Source organism: Labrus bergylta, chromosome 8, assembly GCF_963930695.1.
Source record: "Labrus bergylta chromosome 8, fLabBer1.1, whole genome shotgun sequence".
Taxonomy (NCBI): domain Eukaryota; kingdom Metazoa; phylum Chordata; class Actinopteri; order Labriformes; family Labridae; genus Labrus; species Labrus bergylta.
The window spans coordinates 29,251,336-29,276,205 of NC_089202.1; the positions used below are offsets into that span (position 1 = coordinate 29,251,336).

At 41.1% G+C, this 24,870-nt stretch overlaps 1 protein-coding gene across 1 annotated transcript in view; it reads right to left on the minus strand.

Annotated features, from left to right (window-relative positions):
• Positions 1-4,753: 4,753 nt before the first annotated feature.
• Positions 4,754-24,870, minus strand: part of LOC109999519 (IgGFc-binding protein) — a 36,585-nt gene continuing 16,468 nt past the window's right edge. The window contains exons 17-36 of the mRNA XM_065957869.1: positions 24,658-24,827; positions 23,729-23,943; positions 23,239-23,430; positions 22,937-23,125; positions 21,260-21,699; positions 20,057-20,175; positions 18,822-19,018; positions 17,880-18,018; positions 17,506-17,688; positions 16,834-16,979; positions 15,283-15,629; positions 13,689-13,912; positions 12,428-12,569; positions 11,184-11,520; positions 10,264-10,380; positions 9,591-9,692; positions 8,960-9,155; positions 7,547-7,810; positions 5,389-5,531; positions 4,754-5,198 (exon numbers count right to left, since the gene is read on the minus strand). Coding sequence (XP_065813941.1) covers positions 5,007-5,198; positions 5,389-5,531; positions 7,547-7,810; positions 8,960-9,155; positions 9,591-9,692; positions 10,264-10,380; positions 11,184-11,520; positions 12,428-12,569; positions 13,689-13,912; positions 15,283-15,629; positions 16,834-16,979; positions 17,506-17,688; positions 17,880-18,018; positions 18,822-19,018; positions 20,057-20,175; positions 21,260-21,699; positions 22,937-23,125; positions 23,239-23,430; positions 23,729-23,943; positions 24,658-24,827 — 4,054 coding nt within the window. The 3' untranslated portion in view covers positions 4,754-5,006. The remainder of the gene's footprint in view (positions 5,199-5,388; positions 5,532-7,546; positions 7,811-8,959; positions 9,156-9,590; positions 9,693-10,263; positions 10,381-11,183; positions 11,521-12,427; positions 12,570-13,688; positions 13,913-15,282; positions 15,630-16,833; positions 16,980-17,505; positions 17,689-17,879; positions 18,019-18,821; positions 19,019-20,056; positions 20,176-21,259; positions 21,700-22,936; positions 23,126-23,238; positions 23,431-23,728; positions 23,944-24,657; positions 24,828-24,870) is intronic.

The window sequence follows — 24,870 nt, forward strand, 5'->3', positions numbered from 1 at the left end:
TTATCTCGTTGAATTCTATAGGACATTTTTCAGTAAGTTAGCGCCACTCCTCATTGATATGTTCAATGAATCCTTACTCACCCTTAATCTACCACATACACTTACTCAGGCCACAATTTCTTTAATTCCAAAAAATAAAAAGGACCCTCTCCTTTGTGGGAGCTACCGCCCTATAAGTTTACTGCAGGTCGATTTAAAACTCTTACCTAAATTATTAGCTTTGCGTTTAGAGACTGCTTTACCCCATATAATTTCCCCTGACCAGACAGGTTTTATACAAAATAGGCACTCATTTTCTAATATGAGGTGTCTCCTTAATGTCATATATAATCCTTCCACTTCTTCAGTGTCGGAGGCTGTGATTTCATTGGATGCAGAGAAGGCCTTCGATCGGGTGGAGTGGGGCTATCTTTTCCACACCTTGGAGAGATTTGGTTTTGGTGTAACTTTTATCAGCTGGGTGAGACTGCTCTACTCCTCCCCTACCGCCTGTGTCAGAACTAATAACACCTACTCTAAATACTTCTCTCTTTTCCGCTCTACTCGTCAGGGCTGTAATTTAAGCCCACTTCTATTTGCGATTGCAATTGAGCCGCTGGCCATTTCACTTAGATCAAACCCTCATATAACTGGTGTTTATAGATTTGGTGTTGAGCAAAGAACCTCACTATATGCCGATGATTTGATTCTATATGAATCTAACCTTTCTGTTTCTGTTCCAGCAGCCCTCAAGACTTTTAGGTCATTTGGCATGATTTCAGGCTATAAGCTTAACCTGGAAAAAGCAAACTCTTCCTTTTAAACACAGAAGCCCGTAATTTCCCCCTGCATACTTTGCCATTTAAAGTCACGCTGCTTAGCTTCACATATCTTGGTGTTTACTTTACAGATACATTTGAGGATCTGTTTAGGTTAAATTTTTTACCACTGCTAGATAAATTACGTAAAGACTTTGAATGCTGGTCCCTACTGCCCTTGTCACTAACCGCATGAATAAACTCAGTCAAGATGAACATTCTACCAAAATTCTCATACCTATTTCAGTGTTTACCTATTTTTCTAACTCAATAATTTTTTCATAAAATTGACAGCCTGGTGTCAGAGTTCATCTGGAACAAGAAAGTCCCTAGGCTTGGCAGAATCTTATTACAAAGACCAAAACCTTTAGGTGGCCTGGCTCTACCAAACTTCAGGTTTTGCTACTGTTTAGCTAACTTCAGAGTCTTGCAGCACTGGGCCCAATTTCATTATTCCCCCTCACTTCCAGCATGGTCACTCTTGGAAAATTCCTCTTGTAGTCCAGCGTCATTATCGGCACTGGCGCGTGCTCCTTTAAGTTTTCCCCTTTCTCCTTACTAAATATTATTGTTAAATCAACACTCAGGATTTGGAATCAGTTTAAACGTCACTTTGGTTTGCAGTCCTTATCTTTATCGGCTCCTGTCACAGCCAACCCGATCTTTCTCCCTTCCTTGATGGATGCAGGTTTTATATAGGTAATGTAGTGGCATCATTTGAACAATTATCTGAAAAATATGCACTTTCTAAATCACATTTCTTTAGATACATGCAAATCCGTAGTTTTCTCCGAAATAGAAACCCTGATTTCCCCAACCTTCCGGACCCCACTCCTATAGATTCACTCCTGAAACCCTCACATTGTGTAAAGGGTACTAGCTCTGTAATATATGCTCTCATCTCCTCACTGCGCCCCTCCTCTTTAGACAATATTAAAATCAAATGGGAGGAGGACTTGGGCGTAGAGATTACTGATGACCTGTGGTAGGTAATTTTGCGTAGAGTCCACTCCTCTTCATTTTGTGCCAGACATGGACTAATTCAATGCAAAATTGCCCATCATACACGTTTCACTAAAGTCAGATTAGCAAAAATCTATGGAAATATTGATCCCACCTGTGACAGATGCCATCAAGCACCAGCATCATACAGCCACATAATATGGTGCTGCCCTTCTCTAGTTACATTTTGGACAGAAATCTTCCAAACAATTTCTAAAAGTTTAGAGGTCCCTGTCAGGCCGTCTGCTATAACAGCTTGCTTTGGCATTCCCTCTCTTAATCTACAGCTTCCAAAATATAAGACAGATCTGGTGGCATTTGTGACACTCCTAGCAAGACGACAGATTTTGCTGCGTTGGAAATCACCCACTCCTCCCTCTCACTTTGCATGTCTCAAAGATGTTCTGTACTTTATTCAAATGGAGAAGATAAGATGTGTAACAAAAGGTTCAACCAAAAGATTTCGTAGAACATGGGGCACTTTTTTCAAATACGTTAAGGGTCTGCATTTACTGAATGACTCATAATAGTGGTATGTGTACATCCATCTTTTATGTGTATGTTTCTGCTTATTTATTTATGTGTGTGCACGTTACAAGTTTGCATACTTGTTCGGTTTTCCTTCTTTTGTCTTTTATAGCCCTTCCGTATAATATGCTATAGTTACCTCAATACATATTGTGTTTATTTCTTTTTGTAATTCGTTGAACGGCCAAGCTTAGTTTGTGTTGTGTTCTAGTTGTCTTTTCTTTGTTTTGTTTTTTTAATTCAAAATTACTCTTATTTTTCTGAAGAACCCGTCGAACATATATCTGTATGTCTCAAAACTCAATAAAAAAACTTGTGAAAAAATAAAAAATGGTAAATGGACTTGAGCTTGTATAGTATATATTTTCTATATATATATATATCACACCTACCCATTCACACACTGATGGCAGAGGTTGCTATGTAGTAAGACCATCAGAAGTAGCTAATCCCATTTATATGCATTCATACACTGATGACAAAGCAGCAGGAGCAATTCAGGGTAAAGTGCCTTGCCCAAGGACCCATCGGACATGTTGCTGCAGGAGCTGGGGATCGAACCCTCGACCTTCCAGTTGAGAGATGATGACTCTACCAACTAAGCCACAGCTGCCCAGTAATTATGTTGCTGACTAGTGAGTTTGAAAAAAATTAAATCGTTAAGCCAACTTGTCTTGCACATCCCCAGGGGTAATCAATGAGCCTCACACGGGGCACCACAATACAAAGGGTATTGAAAAGAATTGTTAAGTAATAACCGCCCTGTTTAAACGCCCACACAGCTAGATAAATTCAGATTTTGCACTTAAACCATGTTGTAGTAATATAAAAGCTATTTCCAAAAGGATGTCTTGTATAGATGTAGAGAAGTATGTAGAAAATTGCTTAAGGAGTCAAGTCGGTACAATACACCACCAACGATCACATTTCAGTCATTACATCCTGCTTTACCTTATAGTCACTAAGAGCTTTATCTAATAATAGATGTTTTTAATCTTGAGCTAAATAAATCAACAAAATTAGTAAGATTTTGCATTCCTTAAATCATACAGCAGGATAGAAACCCAAAAGAACATTCTCCTTTCAGAAAATGGATAACCAGAAATAGGTTTTCACTTCCCATGCAGGACCTACATAACCTGATAATTTACGTCATTAGTCTTAGAGTCTGTTTACACTTGCATGAACATCCGTCTTGGGTGATCTGATACGTGAAAAGCACTTATTTACACTTTATTTATTACACTTTGCATACTCCATTGAGTACTTGTCAGTCAAATAAGTGCCTATAAATCTTTTCCGTTGAAAAAAATGAATGCATCTTCGTTTACACCCAGTGGTAGGCAGCATTCTTCCCCCAGTTGAGGAGGTGGTCCTTAATGCTGCCCAAGACTCCTGAGCATTTACACAACCAAACCATTGTGGATAAATTGCGTGCCAGACCTACAGAAGCATATTGCATGAGAAAATAAAAATCTGCTCTGTTTTTCTGAATTATTGAGCATAGTTTTTATGAAGAATGAAAAATGTGTTCAACATCGACACCTACAGTAAGTCGCTCGCTATGGGGATCCAGTATTTATTGTTTCTTGAGGCACTATGTATCCATTCTGAAAGCATTTTAGATGCTTCAATTTAAATCATAGAAGTATGCCTTATTGGCAGAGCTGATCCTGATAGACCAGAGGGGGGTTTGCGTCTGAACTGCAAACATTTAAGTTGCAACATCACCATATGTTTCACCTAAATACACAAGTATCTGCCGATGCGTTAAAGAAAACAGTCTGGGAATGTTTTATTCTTTAAGTGGTCTAAATAAGAGCTTCTGCTGGGATTTTGATGTACTAGTATCTAATTGATTTTGAAAAACAGCTGTTTTCTATTTGTATTTAAAAAACAAAAAAACCTAACTCGTAAATCTGAGATTTTTAGCCTGAGAAGAACAAAGCAGATTTTTATTTTCTCATGTGAATTCAATACGCTTCTTTAAAGACCACCTCCTTATGTTGTCTCAGCTGTCAAGCAGGTCAAGGTCTGTCCTCAGGACGCATTGGGGTGCAGTTACACCCAGCATTATCAGATCATCCGGTATGTATATTTTTTTTAAGGTGTAAATAAACGCTTCGCCCTATCAAATCAGGTTTACAAATTGTGAAACTGTACACCTCTAAAATGCAGTCAAACATACGTAGAATATACCATGTTACTTTTCCACATCTTCACATGCTCCTCGCTTTCTCCTCATGATGATCATATATCTCTATGTAGAAATGTCTATAAACATGCTTTTGTGTAACACCTTTGCATCTAATTTAAGGGCCCCCATAAACAGCGATTGAAGACTTATCATGATTTTTGCTTATACATTTAATGTCGCCAATAACTGTCATTTGTACATTAAAAAAAAGACACAACAGACCATCATGTTGCTGAAATATTTTTAATGATCATTAGAAATACTTGATTAGTAAAGATTGATTGTACAGTTCACTGCAGATAAATGTGTGCATGGAAGGAAAAATCATAGGGAAAGATGATTACTGTGATTTTTTACTGTGAGTTATAACAAGGTAAGAATCATCAAGAGTTTCTCTAGTAATGGTAAAGGCTTTGTGTTAAACACTCGGTAAAATCAATATCCTGCTCTCTCCTAAATAACTTGATTTGATGACTCCCTGATTAGTAGCAGCCCCTCACTCCGTTCACCACACCACATTTCTGTTGGGGGCCGCAGGGTTTTAGTGCGCATATCCTTATCCCGTGCAAACACTCACAGTATAAACCGCAGTGATCGTCGTAGTGCCCCTCACCGTTCTCGAGGTAATGATCACCAAGGAAACAGCCACATTCAGCCAGTTTCACACAGCGATCCTGCAGAGGAAACGATTCAACAGTCAGGAAAATTAAATCAGGAATGTGTGATTCAAACACACGTCAAATAAATGTTTCTCAAACAATCCTGTCATTATAGTAAGTTCATATTGTGCTGATTTATGTCTTAAGTGATCAATTTAATCTAGTCAGTTTATTTCAGTGGGCGGGGCATGGATGAGGATATTACCTTATTCAGCACGTATCCATGTTGACACACACAGCCCTCACTTGGTGCGACTTTACAGTTGGCACGTAGAGATAAGGAGTCGCAGGTGATTGGACAGCCAGGAGCACTGAGACTGTAATCACTATTGGCTTGACAGTCCATCGCTGACAGACACACACACACACACACACACACAAACACACATAATATTAAATACATTACAGACACAAAAAATAATTAATCATGAAAGAATGGAGTCCGGAAAACACGTTTAGTACACCTTTTCAGAAGTTTGGAGCAGAAGAAGTTTGTTGTTTTATCTACAGAAACATCCAGTAAGAATTGCCATGATTCCCACATTTTAACTTAAAGGCTTTATCTGTGATTTTTCACACCTAAATGTAATAGAAATCAAGTATATCCACTGAAAATAACTCTGTGAGTCATGACTGTCTACAACAGGGGTGCCCAAACAGTTGATCACGATTGACAGGTAGATCGCTGACTGATTCTCAGTCGATCGAGATGTTTAGTCAATATAAAATACAATTGTAAAATAGAAAAGTGATTTCAATTTCATCTCATTGCACTGTTTCCCACACACGATACCTGTGTTGGGAGCCCAAGTATACTTCCGACCTGTTTGTATTTAATTTTTCATTTATTCATGAAATTGCTTGCGTGCATGAGAGAGCGAGCGGGGGAGCGAGAGAGCGAGCGGGGGAGCGAGAGAGAGAGCGCGCGCGCAAGAGAGAGTGCAGGCATGCGCAATGACGTGCAGGTAAAACCGGGGGGGTAAATGTTTTACCAAAAAGTCATATATAGAAACTATGCTACGAGTATTAAGCGCATTTGATGTAGCTGCAGCTACTTTTCTCTGCTCCTCTCTGCTGTCATGACTGTGAGCATCGCGGGGCACACCAACATACAGCGCAAACGCACACACATACACACACACTTGCACTGGAGCGCCAGCCACCACACGAACCTTTTTACTTTTTACTTTTAGTGCTACAGCACACAGTTGATCTGTGATCTTTACGGACCGAGGCGGGAACACACGTGACCCGGTCAAACGGTCGGTTGGACTTTACTCTGTTCACTCTCACCGTGTCTGCAGCTAATTTAACAAAAGCAACATCATCTCACAGCAGCCTGCTGTAGTCTGTGAACATCTCCACACAGATTAAAGTTGTTTGTTGTAAACAAAATTAAGGGAAAAACATATGTGATATAAATACAAACGTAATATTAAAATGTAGCCTACCCTAAAATAAGAGTTTTTAAAAAAGTCGATATTGCATTATTTTTTACAGAACTCTCATTTATTATATCTGATATTATTTTCTGTTTGTTGTTTGAGTATTAAATGCGTTTGTAGGCTGTCGGTAAAGGCTATGGCTCACTATGTGGACTGGTAGATCTCGGCAGACTGGCAACTTTAAAAGTAGATCTTGGTTCAAAAAAGGTTGGGCACCCCTGGTCTACAATGTCAGAGTCCCACTGTCTGTGATGTTTTCAGAGTCCTATCTTCACTTTGTTTACATCGCCCGGGTTAGGGTCCTCCCTTTGTGTGTAAAAGTTGTTTAATTGAGGGACTAGAGAAAAGAAGAATAACATATTGTACTCACTGCTTAACTGTGTTTCTAGATCACGCTCATTTCAGGTAAATTTACATGCAGTGTGAAGATAGGAGCATAATAAAGATCGCTAGCATTAGCATGCTAACACAACAATGCAGCGCGAGTTGTTTTGGTTTCATGCTGGTGCTCAAGGGAAAAAAGCCTTTAAGTTATACATAGTGCGCACATAAAGCCTTTAAGTTAAACAAAACCCAGCTCCTTTCTGAAGGATTGTGAATTTGTGTGCAGGGTGTCAATATGACTTTAAGAGTCTCAAGACTGTGAAACAACAGGACGTCTTCATTCTTCTGTTTCTTTGTTTTTTTTCATCTTTTTTTCTCTGTCACTTGTCTGCTGTGGCTCTGTCTTTTTTTTGCAGCGTTTTTTTCTTTTTTTATGAAGCTTTACTACTTTTCTTTCTATTGAACTTAAAATAAACAGGGTTTGTATTGTTTTAGAATGAGTGGTATTGATTTATTTATTTTTTACAACCAAAATCGATAACAATCAAGAAACAATCGTCATAAAAGTGAGAAAACGTAATTGAAAACACTCACGGCAGAAGTTCTCCGTCCTCCACGGTTTGACGTTGCCTTGTTTCCTCTGACACTCCTCCACGTAGTCTCTGATGATGTCACAGGCTGCCTCCTGTTTGCCTTCATTTAGATAAATGTCGTAGACACAGTCTTGGTGGTACTGTTTGGAATCCAGGAGCTCTGAACATTCAGCCAGGGGTCCGTCATTTGCCGTTATCACGTCACACGCCTTAGTGTAGTCGGGCAGTTTGTCGTCAGCGGGGAGGGGTGGAGGACAGTCTTTACCTGGAAACACAAAAAGCATCAGCAGCATTATCATTGATTTATTTGTTTTTATATGTGTGTGTCCAAGGGGAGCAAACAGGAGTACAGGCAAACAGGAGTACAGGTAGGTCATCATGGACTTTGTTGACTGGAGTGAGCTCAACAACCTTCAGCTCAACGCCAGCAAGACAAAGGAGATGGTGATTGACTTCCGCAGGATGTCACCCCAGACTGCACCGGTGAACATCCAGGGCTTGGACATCGAGAGGGTGGAGATGTACAAATACCTGGATGTTCACCTCAACAATAAACTGGACTGGTCACACAAAACCGTCGTCCTGTACAAGAAGGGCCAATGTCGACTTTGGAGTGTGCAGGACTCTGCGACAGACTTTTTATGACACTGTGGTGGTGTCTGCACTTTTCTATGCAGTGGTCTGCTGGGGAGGAGGGAGCACAGAGAGAGACAGGAAGAGACTGAACAGACTGGTCAGGAGGGCCAGTTCTGTCTTGGACTGTTCTCTGGACTCTGTAGAGGAGGTGGGTGAGAGGAGGATGTTAGTGAAGCTGACATCCATCATAGACAACCCCTCTCACCCCCTGCATGACACTGTGGGGGCCCTGAGCAGCTCCTTCAGCAGCAGACTCAGACACCCACCCTGCAAGACAGAGTGCTACCGCAGGTCGTTCATCCCATCTGCCGTCAGACTGTTTAATCGGATTCTTTAACAACATCACCACCTCATGCTACACACTGTGTGTGTTTTTTTAAGAACAAGTTACTGTGTAATTTTACATTATTGTATTTTTATTTTTTATTTTTTATTTAAATGATGTAAATATGTTTGATCTGTTTTTAACTTCTATTTTTATTTTTAATAAGTATATTCCCGTCCCCTGTTTTCTGGAGCTGCTGTAATGCACAAATTTCCCCCACGGGGGATCATTAAAGTTTATCTTTATCTTTATCTTTATCTTTATCTTTATCTTTATATGAAAGAAGATATCCATCAGACATTTTAATGTCTACTGTCCTGCTCTGAAACTCGTTTTTCCGATGTTTCCAACACCACATGAATGCAGGGTGATGCACAGCAATTTACATTTAAAATCTAGATTTAGATTCAAAATTAAATGACAAGTAAAAGTGAGAGCCAATGAGCTTCTTACACTCATGAGAGCATCCCTCCACATCAGCCACCCAATGGCTCACTCCAAACACCGTGGCGTTGTCGGCCTGCTTCCCGTCGGGCAGCATCAGGTCGTCCGCTGGGTCTCCGTTCATGTTTCCACAAAGACCACAGGCTGCATTTTTATAGGTAGAAGCCAGCTCCACCCTCACTGAACTCACATAGTCAAAGGAGACCTGTAACATGAAGGAGTGTTTATTAATTAATTTATTATTATTATTATTATTATCATTATTATTATTATCATTATTATTGTTTATTTATTTTTTATTTTTTTTGCTTTGTTAAAGAGAGCTTGGAACACAAAAATGTAATTGCCATCTATGACTGCTTTGCGTGTTATGTTGTGCATTTCAAAGAGTCAAAGAAAAATGTATTCTCTCTGATTTTTGACTCTATCCACCGTCCTCTCTTTAAAAAAGACCAAACCTGCCACACACCTGCTATTAATCAGATTTTTTTATTTTATGATGCCATTTGCCCGATTCAAAGTCATTCTGCAACATCATCACGACACACAAACAAGACGTCTCATGACGAGCGTGCAGGTAAACACACATTTCAGCCTCTTCAACAAACTGAATAAATCGTGTGTGTGTGCTCATAAATACCTTTAAAAAGTGTGTTTCGATGACGGCCTCTCTGTGTCTGCGATGAACCTGCACCTGTGATTTATTCCACAGGAGTGGCAGAGATTCTATCACTCCATCCACCTGTGGAAAACACACACACACACACACAGACATGCTTTAAAATGCATTTTGGTTTGTTATTTGAGTTTTGTTCAGAGAGGGAGAGAGGCGGATCAAGGTGAAGGGGGAAACACAGACAGTGTGAGAGGAGACATGGGTGAAGTGACGGCTCTAGGGAAGAAATATAAACGCCATTTTCATTTTCATTGTCAACTTTTTTGGTTGAAAAAAAAGACTGAAGGAAAGGGACCTGAAGGGTGGAAGCAACAAGAAGAGATGATAAAAATGGAGGTGCAATGAAATGAAAGCGTGTGAAGCGTCTCAATTTTGAAAACAGGAGAACTCCTTTGATTCAATGTTAATTTTTGTAAAATTGCCACCAACCAGATAAACTGTAGTCCATATATACTGTTCCTAACCTAAAAGGGATGCTAACTCCAAAAATGTTATGAATATGTTCATCAATGGCTGTGCACTTTTTCAAGCCTCATCATATATGTAGGCTGACCCTTTAAAACCCATTGTGTGTGTGTGTGTGTGTGTGTGTGTGTGTGTGTGTGTGTGTGTGTGCGTGTATTCGCATGTTTCTCACCATCACTTTGCCTTTGTTTTCCTGTGAGAGTGTGAACTTTTTGCCGAAGACATTAAGTGTCACCACTTTGGCGTAGGACACTTTTTTGTTGCCGCGGTTGTTGTTCTCCAGAGTTACCTACAATCAAAAAATACATAACTAAGAGCAGGGATGATTGATGGACAGAAGAGAGGAGGACACATTCATGAAACAACTACACTGGGATGATAAAGAGTTAAACATGTAATGCTGGCCACATCAGTCTGTAAACTGTAGCACACAAGCAGCAGGAGTTACTCTGCTCCTGTGAACTCAGGCTGGCTAAACGAAATGTTTTCTGCCAGTCTTCTTGTTACATTGTGTTCACTGTATGTAAACTCTACACATTGTTATCCACTCTGAATCTTGACACCATTAACTTAGCTCTCTGGCTTACAGCTGAGGTGAAACTAACTGGACTAAAAATGTCTCCAGTTGCCAAGTTATATCTGAGTGTCAGTCCTGTGAGCGAGGTAGAGCACTGCCTACCAAACAATTACAGCTGTGATTGGCTCCAGCATACCTGCGACCCCAAAGGGATAAGCGTTATACATCCCAACTGCTAAACCTCATCACAAACCAGCCTTGTGTGTTCGAGGAACAACTGTATAAATCTGAAAGGACTTCACATCTGACATGTTTTGTTTTCGAGTCAAACATCACTGACTGTTGGGGCGCTGGCGGCGCAGTGGTTAGAGCGTGCGCCCCATGTATGGAGGCTGCAGTTCTCCAAGCGGGCGGTCCGGGTTCATTTCCGACCTGTGGCTCCTTTGCCGCATGTCATTCCCTACTCTCTCTCTGATTTCCGACTCTATCCACTCTCCTTTCCCTCCAATAAAGCCCAAAAAAAGAAAAGAAAAAAAAAAGAAGAAAACATCACTGACTGTCTCTCTGCTGCTCACCTCAAAGTCCTTCAGTCCTTTAGTGTCTCCACACACACCGGCCAGCTTGTAGACACAGTTTCCCTGGAAGTCAAACTTGCGTCCATCGAAGGAGGAGTAGTGTGGGTCTCCGCGTGCTGTGCACGTCTTAAAGCTGATTGGATAACAGTCCCGGACTCCGTCTACGACGCTGCACATCTCTCCGGCCTGACATCCCACTGACTTACACTTCACCTGTTTTGTTGCTGCGTCACACACGCACTTGTCGTTGCATTCAGAGTCGCCCCAGAACTCCTCATCTGGCTTGTAATAATGTCCGTTATGTTCACAGCCGCAGCCCTTCTCCTTGGTCACACACCTGGCGGACAGGAGGGCAGTGAAATAACTCATCCCAGGTGAAATAATGAGAGGTTGCAAGTCATACTTCATTGTTTACATTTTTGGTTTTCTTTTTAGAAATCTGCAAACCATCACTGCACTATCATCCAGCCAAGAGAATAAACCACATGGGGGCTTTCCTCACTTTGCTGATGGATATGTCCTGGTACCACTGAAATTGCATGCTTGTAGAAAACAATAAAATCAATTTGGCAGCGGGTGTTGAGAGATCAGATTGGTCGTGTCGCATTCAGAATCCGAGTCCAAATTTAATCCCAAAATTCATTCAGATTCAGATTCAGATTCAGAAAACTTTATTTATCCCAGAAGGGCAATTCCGTTTCACAACCTACCGAGCCATTGAAAAACGCAAAGACAACATAAAAGGAAACAAACACATCACTACAGCATTCAAACAGTTACATTCACATGTCAGTAACAACAGTTCAACAGACAAATAGGTCGTCAAGTGAGAAAGCCAGCGCTATCAATCTACAATTTCCTAATAATAATAATAATAATAATAATAATAATAATAATAATTTATCAACTTTTTCCCCCTTTGATCATTTGCTGATTAAGTCATTCAAAACAGTACCGTGTCTAATATCTTTACTAAACATAAATTTCACCATAAGAATTAAGAACTAAAATTCCAAGATATCGTATCATGGTGTCATATACGTTATAATTGTTTAATGGTTTAAACATCTCAAGAACTTACTCTTCTGATATGAAATTGATTGATTAATTAATTACTACAAGTAATATTAATTTCCTTACTTTTAAGGATGGTGCCCGAGGAATAATTAGGAAATAACATCTTAATAAATTAATTACGCTACACTGGATTCTTTATACTATCTACATTGGTGTCGTACACTTACTCTGTTCCACTTTTCACATATCCTTCGTCACAGAAACAGCCCTCCACACAGATCTTAGTGCAGAACTCAGGCTGAGGTCCACAGCCGGGCGGACACGCTGAGCCGCACGGCTTGTAGTGACTGTTTTCAGGACACGGAGCAGCTGGAGGAATAACAGAGGGGAGGTCATGTTATTGGTTGGAACAAAGACTGCAAGTAAGTGAACGTAACCTGCAGGTCTGAAAGGTGTAACTAAAGCTGAAGTATCTTAAACCTGCATTCTTTATAATGTCCAGTAGGGGGCAACTCCACTGGTTGCAAAATTAAGTCGGATTGTATAGAAGTTTTTGAGAAAATGGTTGTACTTATCAGTAAAATTTCAGTTTATGGTCTCAGCCTCTAGTTTCAAGTCTTTTTCAGTTTAGCAGGATGTTCATTTAGTTGACTTCCTTTTCTGTGCTCTGCATTGTTTACAGTCAAATTATCAACTTACGAAGCAACTTTGTGTTACGATCAAAAGCAAGGAGAACTTCACCCTCCGGATTTGTCTGCAAAATAAACTCCTGGTTCATTACATCCCCCAAAGGAGCGCGGTTTCAACTGTTTCTAGCAAGTCTTACTTTAACTGTAAATGGGATTTATTTGCATTAATAGAGCTTTAATTTGCTGAAATAACATCTTGATGCAGATTTGTAAAAATGCTAAAGTCAAGCTTTGTCCGGTTCTCTCCTCAAGAGTAGAAGATTAATTTTATGTTAAATGCTTGTTGCATGCAGGTTGGATCGTTTCTCAAGGAATTTTGGAAATCTAAATGCTGATTGACTGTCAAACATACCCTCAAGCTGATTTGTGTCTTAAGTGTAAATGTTTGATCTACAACAGGCTGTTAGCTGCTGCTCCTACGTGCATTTCCATTTATAGAAATACAATTTTCTGATTGTATTCTGCCTGTTTTTACTTTCCATAAACAGTTTGTCCTGCATACACAGATGCTGAGACTTAATTGGTCAAAAAAGTTTTTAAATTTCAACTACACTTTTCCCGTTGTTGCCAAAATTACTCCCAAGTTGAAAAACTGGAGGTTCTCACAAATCGTTTTCTAACCAGCGTCTGATCCAAATACGGTCATTACTCGCTTCAAAGGAACAACATGGCAATGGCCAAAATGAACGACATAGACTTAAAAACAGTAGGCCGGATCTCAGGGCGAGATCAAGGTAGCAACATTCACATCTTATTATGCGTTGTTTATGTTGTGTAAAACATAATACATCTAACTTACGACAGCCTGCCAGTTGTCTCCATGGCGCTACTGATGCTTCATTTTCCTGGCACTCTGCCATGTAGGTGCTCAGAGCCTCACACAGCACCTTTTGTCGTCCTTCATTGATGCAGACGTCGTAGAGACAGTCAGACACAAACTCTTCAACTGAAACCTTAGCGTGACAGCTAGCGAACGGTCCGTTCTTATTACTCAGGAACCCACAGAACTGTGGCCCAAGGTACCTGAAAGAGTGCAGTGAGAAATGTAACATTTTTAGGCTATGGTCACAAAATGGCTATGGTCATGAAAACAGCAACAATTAAAATGGCTCTAGGGATGGTATTACAAATTGTATTAAAAGGTTGCTAGTTTCTTCACAATGGAAAAGTAAAACATTTCTGAGCTGAACTGAAAGTTACTGCTTCTTCAAATGATTAGTAAAAGAGCTAGTTCACAAAAAGAAATCAAGATTCAAACATCAGCATTTCACGGTCCTCTGTCAACAGTAAGTCATTCACTTCAGATTTTTCGTTTTTCAAGTAGTTGTTTTAAGACTTTCGACTTAATGCCACATGCATTTTATGTTAATTATACTATTCATCTGTATATCTGTGGATCTCAGTTTGTACATGCACATTCAATTTAGTCATGGAATTCCACAAGGTCCTGTACTCGGGCAGAGTCTTTTCACCTTATATATGCTTCCTCTAGGTAACCTGCTATGCAGATGATACTCAGTTATTCTTATCAATGAAGCCAGATGAAACCAATTAGCTAGCTAAACTAGATGCATGCCTTAAGGACCTGGATGACTAGAATTATTTTGTTGCTTAATTCAAACAAAATTGAAGTTACAGTTATTGGCATCAAACAACTCAGAGGGACATTGTCTAATGATGTAACTGTCTGAGATGACATCAGCCTGGCATGTAGCACCACATGTGTTTGGAATCTGGGAGTTGTATTAGATCAGTTTATGTCCTTCAACTTCCATATACAACACTTTTCAAGGAGAGCCTTATGTCCGCACATTATGTCTCAAAACGATGCAGAAAAACTAATCAATGCCTTTGTTAATTCTAGCTTGGATTAATACAATTCCCTTAATCGGGCTGCCCAATTAAGTCTCTAAAGACATTTCTGTATTAGATTCTCTGCACAGGTCCTTATAAAATCGGGATTCCTCATCGACAAGCTCTTAATGGTCAGACACCATCATATCTTAAAGCGCTAATTGTGCTGTATTACCCCTCTAGAAAATTCTGCTCCCAGAATGCAGGTCTGCCTGTGGTACCTATCGTCTTTTACGGTAGTATGGGAGGTCGAGCTTTCAGTTATCAGTCCAGACTCCTTTGGAATAATCTGCCACTGTAATTTAGTAGGCTTCAAAAAGACTAGCTTTAGCTGCATCTGGTTGGTCTCAATGTACTGTAATTTTGATCGACTCAAAACACTGTCATTCTTAACAAACCTTCTCATCCCGTGGCCCCTCTCATGACAGACATGAATGAAGATAAAGCTAAAAATTGAGGAGACCCCAGAGTGATTCTGCATTTCAAATTGGGCTGTGGTACTCTTAAGTTTTAAACATTTAAACATTTTGTGACTTTACTTCTTGCGGTCTTCCTCGGAGCACTGAGGACACTTCCCCTGACAGTGATGGTAACAGAACCGGTCTCCATCAGGGATGCTCCATGACGCCGCCCAAGATGTCACATTAGCAGCAATCTTGCCTCCAGCGGTGGTCAATTCGTCCTCCATGTCACCATTGTAGTTGCCACAGAGCCCAGCAACGTTACCAAAGTAACTGCTGCTGAGGATAACCGAGACGAAACTAGACCAATCAAAACTGACCTCCACACCAATTTGAGTCTCGATTGTTCCTCTTATTCCACTTTGTGTTATGGAGATGGCTCCTACATCAAGCTCGATGGGAAGTTCTTCCCTAATACCATCCACCTACAGGGGGACATTACAGTTATTCACCATTCTTACAGTTTTCATTTTACTCTGACATCACACTTAGGGTGGGATGCTCAATGCTGTTCTTCCAGGGTTCATTTTAGAGGGCTGTGTTACAACTGCAACCTGTAATCACAGGGAGTCGGAAAAATCAATCAAAGATCATTGATTACAGAATCATCTGTAACCAAATTTTTAGTAATAGAAAATATTCTACAGCTAATGTGTGATAGTCTCAATGAAAAAATAAAAAAATAAATCTTGGCTAAAAACATGTAAGATAAACTATGTTAGCTAAGAAACAAACTAGCTAATATACTGACCGCTTAGAAATAATTTCTATTATTAAAGGCTTTATGAGCGATTTTTTGATCCAGCAGATGTCACCCTTGAGCACCAGCATGAAACCAAAACAACTTGCGCTGCATTGTTGTGTTAGCATGCTAATGCTAGCGATCTTTATTATGCTGGTATCTTCACACTGCATGTAAATTTACCTGAAATAAACGTGATCTAGAAACACAGTTAAGCAGTGAGTACAGTATGTTATTCTTCTTTTCTGTAGTCCCTCAATTAAACAACTTTTATACGCGAGGGGATGAGCTGGCTGGCCGTCCCGGCGATGTAAACTGACTCAAAAAAACTCGGAAAGCATCACAGACAGTGGGACTCAGGTGTTACACCCATTGCAGACAGTCATGACTCACTTATTTTATCCTATTTTCAGAGGAAATACTTGATTTCTATTATATTTAAGTGTGAAAAATCACATTTTTAAGTGTCAAAAATGACATTTAAAGCCTTTAACTAGCTAACTTATGAACCAGTTTAAACAAGTAAGCTAGTATAAACTAGCTAATATAGGCTACCATGCTCTTGTTTGAATTAATTTAAGGCTAATTGTATTTTCCTTGCTGGTTAGAAAGAGAGATAAGCTAGCATGCTTACTTTTTGTCAGACTAATTTCCTATTGCCCTTGATGATGGTAATTTAGCTATGTTATCTAGCCGGATGTGGAAAGTGACGATGTCGTAGAAACGGTTTAAATTCTTTACTTACAGTATCGTTGCTAACAATGTGTCAACAGTATATTGACTTCACTATATTACAACATTTAAGATGACCCCCCTGAGGGTTACATTAGCACAAAATGGTAGCCTTAATATTTGTATTTGCTGACATACTCTCTAGTATAACCCACCACTACGATATCTTCTGGACCACTGGGGATGTAAATACTGTGGCCCAACATCTCCACAGTGAATGACTGCACAAAGGAGCCCTCAGAGTTCCCTCGCAGCTCGTTCTTCACGGTCACCGTTACCGCTGGCAGGGATGAATCAGCTCCTGAGGGATCAGAATAATTTATGTTCACAAACATTGATTTTTTTTAAGATTTACTTTTTATTGATTGAAGGGGAACCTTCAGTTTTTACACTCACACACACATAGGCTGAAGTATATACACACATGCACACAAACAGGATCCTATGGACATGCATTAAGGGAGAGATGTCAAAGTGACGGAGCAGCCCACAGTGGGTGTTCCTGAGCTGGTGATGGGGAGGGGGTTTGGTGCCTTGCTCAAGGGCACCTCGGCAGTGCTCAGGAGGTGATCTGGCACCTCTCCAAGCCAACTTCCATGCTTGGTCCGCACCGGGACTTGAGCCGACGACCCTCCGGTTCCCAACCCAAGTCCCTACAGACTGAGCTACTGCCGCCCCAACCCTGTGTCTCTGTTCTTTTTAATAATCGTACAAAGGGGGATTACAGAAATGTTGCTAATGTTTTTTGTAAAATAACAAGGATTTTAACATTTAAAATATGTGCAACGAAAAAGTATTGACATTTTCACTGTCAGTTAAAATCACACCTGTGGTGTTGACGAGGACGTAGCTGCAGGTTCCTTGGAATGAGTAACTCTTGGCGTCGAATGTCCTGTAGTGAGGGTCCCCAGATCCCCAGCAGATTGCGCGAGACTCCGGCACACACACTCCCTGACCCTCTTCCACCTCGCAGCGCTCCTTCACCCTGCAATTGGTCTTTGCACAGGGGTCTGAAACACACACACACACACACACACACACACACACACACACATTATGCAGGAATTTGGTTCTAAAAGTTTCCACAAATAGATACAGTATGACTCCTAAATCAGGATGGAAACAAAGAGACATACAGGTAGAGATGGAAACACTTTAGAGAAGAGCAGAAAGGAGAAAAATCACTCAGTGAGCATTTGACCTTTCGGGAAGCAGCCAGTGACTCCGTCCTTGTTGCGACAATCCTCCCCCTGCTGGCAGCTTGAGGCTTTACAGCTGAACTCTCCGGCCTCACAGGAACAGATCTCTGAACAGTCGCCTGCTCTTACTGATGAGCCCGACTGAAAAGAGTCCCACAAGCATTAGAAAAGAAACAATCAATGGCCACTGATACGTTGAGACATACGCTAGGTTATGCAAACAAAGCATTTGGTTTGGTTTTTGTGCCTTAAAGGGTCATAATGTTCGTTAAATGTGGGAACTTTTTGTTGCAGTTTTTCGGGGTCAAATAGGTACAAAAGTCACTCGAGTAGATGGCTTCAGCCTTCAGTAATGAGACCAGCTGTAATTATTCTTTGTAGAAAATGTGCACGATCAAATCTCGTCCTCTGAAAGTGCTTATAGAAATATTGTCTTAGCACGAGGTCACAACACAAATTTATTCCCAATGTTTTGCAGACTAGGGTTGTCACAGTGACAGAGTTTTAAACTTTGATTCAAAAGTCAAACCATCAATACCTGTTTCATTACCATGGCAACAACATTAGATGTCCAATGCACCCAATATGTGTTAATCCTTTTTCTTAAATTACCAAAAATTGCCAGCAAAATTCTGCACTCTGTCAAAAGGTTTTTGACTGCTTGAGAGCGAGGATGTCTGTCACTGTAAGGTTTTGTTTGTTTGGCATTTTTTTGGACTCTTATTGACCACGTTGTGCCTTTGGATTAATATGGAAAGTGTTTTAACTGCAATCCGGTCTAGGGGGCCAATCGTTTGTTGAAACACGTCAGTGGCAACGCGCGTCAAAGCCAGGTCATTCCTGGATCAGGCATGTCAGTAGTTTGGTACTTGATTGACCTCCTTTAACACAGCCATCTTTAAATTCAACAGATAAAGAAACTCCACTAAGATGATGGTTCTTACTTTATAATACTGTCCATCCACCACACAGCCACACTTCTCCACAGACACACAGTTGGCTCCGTCGGACATGAGGCCGTCGTCACACTGGCAACCCTCTTGACAAGCTGGGGCGGGAGCTGAGCTCTGCAGGGAGGAGCAGGTGGAGGGCCAGGAGGAGGCACACAGCTCATAGTGACTACCAGCGGGACACTTCAATGCTGCAGGGACAAAACCAGACACAGAGACTCAGAACTGAAAAAATTTGACCTGTTGTTGCTTTATTTATTCCAAGTTTAGTCTTCAGTGTTTCCTGTTTTATTTTGTCATTTCTTATCTTCATGTTTTATTTTTCTCCTGTGTGTATTTTTTCTGTTACATACTTAAGATCTCTATGTGTCTTTACTGTTTCCTGTTTTATTTTGTAGTTCTTGTCCCCGGGAGAAACTCCGGGTGAAAAATGTGTCTGTTTGCGTTCACACATGCAGCTCTTGCTGGAAATATCAGGAGTGATTCTGGAGTTATACCTGGTTCGATACCAAAGCATCAAAAATAGAAAATCCAATCACTCAATGCAGGGTAATTCCTTGTTTTTCATTACCAGAAGTTGCAGCAAACTGTCTAAATTGCACAGATGCATTGAGATTATTTCAGTACTGAAGTGTTGCCAACATATTTGTGCAATTTAAGACAATGCTCCTTCTCCTGCAGTGGCTTTTGGTTAAAAACATGACTGAAGCTATTACATTTTTAAAGCTTCTGTACTTTTCAATACGATGGATGATTAAAAAATTCAAATTTTTAAACATGAAGTATTTAAGTAGCTTATTTTTTTTTAGATTTATTTTGGGGCTTTTTGTGCCTTTAATAGAGAGATAGGGTAGTGGATGGAGTCAAAAATTGGGGAGAGAGACAACAGGGAATGACATGTGAAAGGAACGACAGGTTGGATTTGAACCTGGGCCGCCTGATTGGAAGACTGGTGGCGCACTAACCACTGTGCCACCAGCTAACTACCTTAATTACTTTTTATGGTTGCTTCTAGAAAAAAACATTTTAAGGTCAGGGTATCTCTGCAGCTCTAAAGTTCTTCATTGTTCTGTTGTTTTTAATCATGCACTTTTCATACATCCAACATCTGTACTTTCTGTGATGTGTTGCAGTTTTTGTTGTAATATTTAGATTAACTGTGCAGTCCTAATAAATCAAATCCAGATGAGTTCATCCACATTCAGCAGCAGAAAAGAAATCAGACTTACGACAGAACTTGTCACTCCTCCACTCCTTTATCTTTGCACCGGCGAGCTGACAGGCGGTGACGTAACTCTGGATGTGACTGCACAGGAGGACGTTGTCCCCTTTGCGTGACGTCATCTCCCTGAAAAAGATGAACACACAACAGAATCTCAACATCGGAACTCAAAATAAATCATCGATCTGGTTTAACTTGGATCTAATTTTTCCAGACAGGGACCAAGTGACGCCCTCTGGTGTTGAAAAATGACGCAGAAAACAGAAGTCCCAAGAACTGCAGTTCCTCCAGTGTCCACTTGAGGCTCTCTTCAAAAGTGGGTCAATCCCCATAGAGTGTGTTTGCATCCTGGTTCAAAATAACAGATTTGGTCTCTTTAGCTAATTCCTTTATTAATGAAAACTGTCCGGGCTGAGTTTTTATATAACTAACCTGAATAAATTATATTAAAGCTTACAGTTATGCACAATAAGGGGCGTGGCCTCTGCTAGGTGTCAATTCAGCTAATTAAGTCACTGAATTTAAACCTCTGGGCCGTGTTTTTGGTGTTGGTGGGATTGTTTCATTAAAAAATTGGACATATATATTCTGTGTTTCTGGCATTAGCCAGTCATTCAAGAAGTTATTATTTTAAAGGTCACATATTATGGAAAATACACTTCATGTTTTTCTAACTCTAAAATCTGTCTCTAGTCTGTCTGTACAAAGCCAACAATTATAAGAAAAGTCCATCCTCTGCGTCTTGTGCCTGCTCCACTTTTCAGAAAATGTGTGCTCAAACAGGCCGTTTGGAGATTTTCCCTTCATGACATCACAAAGGGCAGTAGCCCCTCTCCCAGGTGGGTGACACTCCCACAGCTAGGTGTTTGTTCTGCCCTCTGAGTCTGCCTTCTCACCGTAAACAATACGGCATGGAGCAAGACACCCCAAGCCACCCAAGCCCTTCAAGAGAGGGGGTGTGGTCAGTCACAGCTCATTTACATATTTAAAGGTACAGACACAGAAACAGCCTGTTCTGAGCAGGGCTGACATAGAGGGGTTTATAGACATGATCAAATACAGGATCAGAGTGGATTTAGAACAAGAAACTTCACACACATGTTTTGTGGAGCTCTGAGACTTATTTAAACTGGTTGAAGAGGAGGAGGATATGTCACCTTTAATATGTTTGATCATTGTTTACACAGTCTAGTTAGGAGTACTTCCTTACCTGATGCAGGCATCATAGTACGGAGTAGGTTTTACTGTAGAGTGGCATCCTTCAAATGGGCCCTGTGCTGATTTGATGATGTCACAGTTTTTCTCAGCGTCAGGGTCCGTCTGTTTATCAGTCTCAGGACAGGAAGTGTCCCGACAGCTTGTGTCACACTTGACGTCTTCGTCCTCCTCAACAACTGAGGCCGCAGCTGTGTCCTCCGGATTTCCGATCTCCCCCACCAGGTCGTCAGACACGTCGCCGTTGTAGTTCCCGCAGAGGCCACTGGTTGCGCTGTGATAGGTCGACGGGAGATGCACGACCACACCCGACTGAGTGTCATAGGTCACCTTTAGCCCAAAGTCAGTTTCGACAATGATGTTGACACCGTTTTGTTGTATTTGAACCCTTTCCTTAGCCAGTGACACGGGAAGGGTGACTTTGATGTCATCGACCTGAGACACAAAAACAAAACCATTTTCAGGTGAGCTGTTCAAATATTCCACCTCCCATCCTAAGGAATACGGCAGATCATTGAAGTTTGTCCATGTTGTGTTGTAGAACTAAAGGTTGGTCTTGGTCCTTCTCAGATTGGACTGCATTTTTACAGAGGCCTGTCTCATTCAATTACATGATGTTAAAAAAGTTAATTGATTGTGTTGGTCGACTAAAATTGGACTTTCAAAACACAAATTAAGCCATTTGTCCGACTGAAATCATACTAAAGGATTTCTCAAAGTAGGATTAGCACACCTAGATAATGCTTTGGGGGTCGACTTACTCATGCGGCCACAAACAGGCGTATTTGGTAAATTTGAAGCTTGATCCAAAGGCAGCTGGACAGGTTGAAGACCTTGAAGACCTTTCCCCTCTCCTCTGCTTCTTCAATTCTAAACTAACTGACTGAAGGTACCAGGGGGGTGGTGGTCTGAGGCACCATCTTTCACCAACCAACAGAGCTGTTTTGAATTGTCTCTTAAAACAAGTGAAGCCCCAGTCCCACCTTGGAACGTGACCCCAAGGACCCACAGAGACTGGGAGTGTTAATGACTCAGCTAATGACTCTCTGTGAGTTATCCTTGATCATCAGCCTGCCTATGATCCACAGAGGCTTACATTTCTAGCTTTATCCACCAGATAGTTTAAAACTGAGGAAGCCCTTCGGAGAAGAGGTGGAACGTCTAGATTGCACAAATATTTTGCCAACATTTCACTACTGAACCTTTATATGCGATTTTTTGATCCAGCAGATGTCGCCCTTGAGCACCAGCATGAAACCAAAACAACTCGCGGTGCATTGTTGTGTTAGCATGCTAACGCTAGCGATCATTATTATGCTCATATCTTCACACTGCATGTAAATTTACCCGAAATGAGCGTGATCTAGAAACACAGTTAAGCAGTGAGTACAGTATGTTATTCTTCTTTTCTCTAGTCCCTCAATTAAACAACTTTTATACACGAGGGGAGGAGTCGGCCGGCCATCTTGGCGATGTAAACAAACTGAAGATAGGACTCAGAAAACTCGGAAAAAATTACAGACATCGGGACTCGGGTGTTACACCCATTGTAGACAGTCATGACTCACAGAGTTATTTTCAGAGGATATACAGTACTTGATTTCTATTATATTTAAGTGTGAAAAATCACATATGAAGCCTTTAAATACATAATAAATACAAAATGTCATACCTTAACTTCCCAATTGACCCCTGTCTCCATGGAGATTTCAGAGTCATACACCTGAACCTCAACGCGGCGAGTGACAGAGCCGTCTTTATCTGTTTTCTGCTGCACCAACACGGAGAAGGGCGTCTTCCCCCCATCGTTCTTCTGCACCGCTGACAGCGTGAAGAGACAGTCTCCCAACAGAGGATACTCCTGCAGGAGGGGACAGATGTATGTCATAACGTCTACTGTCAGCGTCTCACAGCTTACATTTATTATTTCAATTCAGACAGCTTTGACCTCATGTAGAACAAAATGTACTCTACCTTTCCATCGAAGGAGCGGATGTTTCTGACTCCGCTGACCGAACAGGAACCAATACTTTTGGGTTGACAGGAGACGGCGCCGTCTTTCAGAACGCACTTCTCGTGTTGTGAACAGTGGAAGGTGGCGTCACACTTTATCTGTCCTTCTGAACACACACACTGAGTGTTACAGGACTGTCCGCGGTAGAACACCTGGGAACAGAGAGACAGGTGAGCGAGGGAAGATGTACAGGGAGCAGAGTGATTGATGTGTGTGCAGGTGTGTCACAGAGGAGGTGTGTATGTTATAAATCTGCAGGTGTGTCACAGAGGAGGTGTGTGTGTTCTGTGCAGGTGTGTTAGAGAGGAGGTGTGTGTGTTATATATCAGGAGGTGTGTCACAGAGGAGGTGTGTGTTATAAATCTGCACGTGTGTCACAGAGGAGGTGTGTGTGTTATATATCTGCAGGTATGAAAGGGGAGGTGTGTGTGTTCTGCCCAGGTGTGTTACCTGTCCATCCTGATAGTACTGCCCTCCGTCTTGACATCCGCACTCGGCCACAGGAACACACTTGTCGTTGCTCAGTATGTAGCCGTCGTCACACACACAGTCCTCTGTGCAGGGGTCGTCTTCGTCACAGTCATCAGGTAGGCTGAGGCCGCTGCAGGTGGGCTGGCAGGGGGAGGCACACACCTCATAGTGACTGTTTGCACCACATGGCAGAGCTGCAAGGAGACAAACACAGTCAGCGACACCTTCAAATTAAATACTGAGTGGGAAAAAGTAAAACAAATGAAAAGTGACAAGTTGGAAATATGCATCAAAATAGATATCAGAGTTCTCCAAAGATCCAAAGATTACAACCAGACAAAATGGACGCTGTTCACTTTTGACAAATCTCTAAATGTCCAGACATCATTTTGCTTTTTCAATTTAAGTTCTTATTAAAAGCTTTATATGTGATTTTTCACACTTAAATATAATAGAAATCAAGTATATATTCTGAAAATAACAATGTCTGTCTGTGATGCTTTCCGAGTTTTTTCAGAGCCTTATCTTCACTTTGTTTACATCGCCCGGACGGCCGGCTGACTCCTCCCCTCGTGTATAAAAGTTGTTTAATTGAGGGACTAGAGAAAAGGAGAATAACATACTGTACTCACTGCTTAACTGTGTTTCTAGATCACGCTCATTTCAGGTAAATTTACATGCAGTGTGAAGATACGAGCATAATAAAGATCGCTAGCATTAGCATGCTAACACAACAATGCAGCGCAAGTTGTTTTGGTTTCATGCTGGTGCTCAAGGGTGACATCTGCTGGATCAAAAAAAATCACATATAAAGCCTTTAAATGCCATTTTTGGTCTGATGACTGAAATAGATGTGTGTGTGTGTGTGTGTGTGTGTGTGTGTGTGTGTGTGTGTGTGTGTTTCTTACGACAGAACTTTTTGGTCCTCCAACTCTCAATTTTAGCTCCCGCCGCCTGACAAGACGTGCTGAAAGCTGATAGGCTGCTGCACAGAGCGGAGGCGTGGCCCTTGTATGCACACATATCAAAGACACAGTCGTTGAGGAAGGTCTTGTGGTCCAGTTTGCTGTGACACTGACTGCAGAGAAACAGAGAGTCGAAGGTGAGATGACAAACTGTAG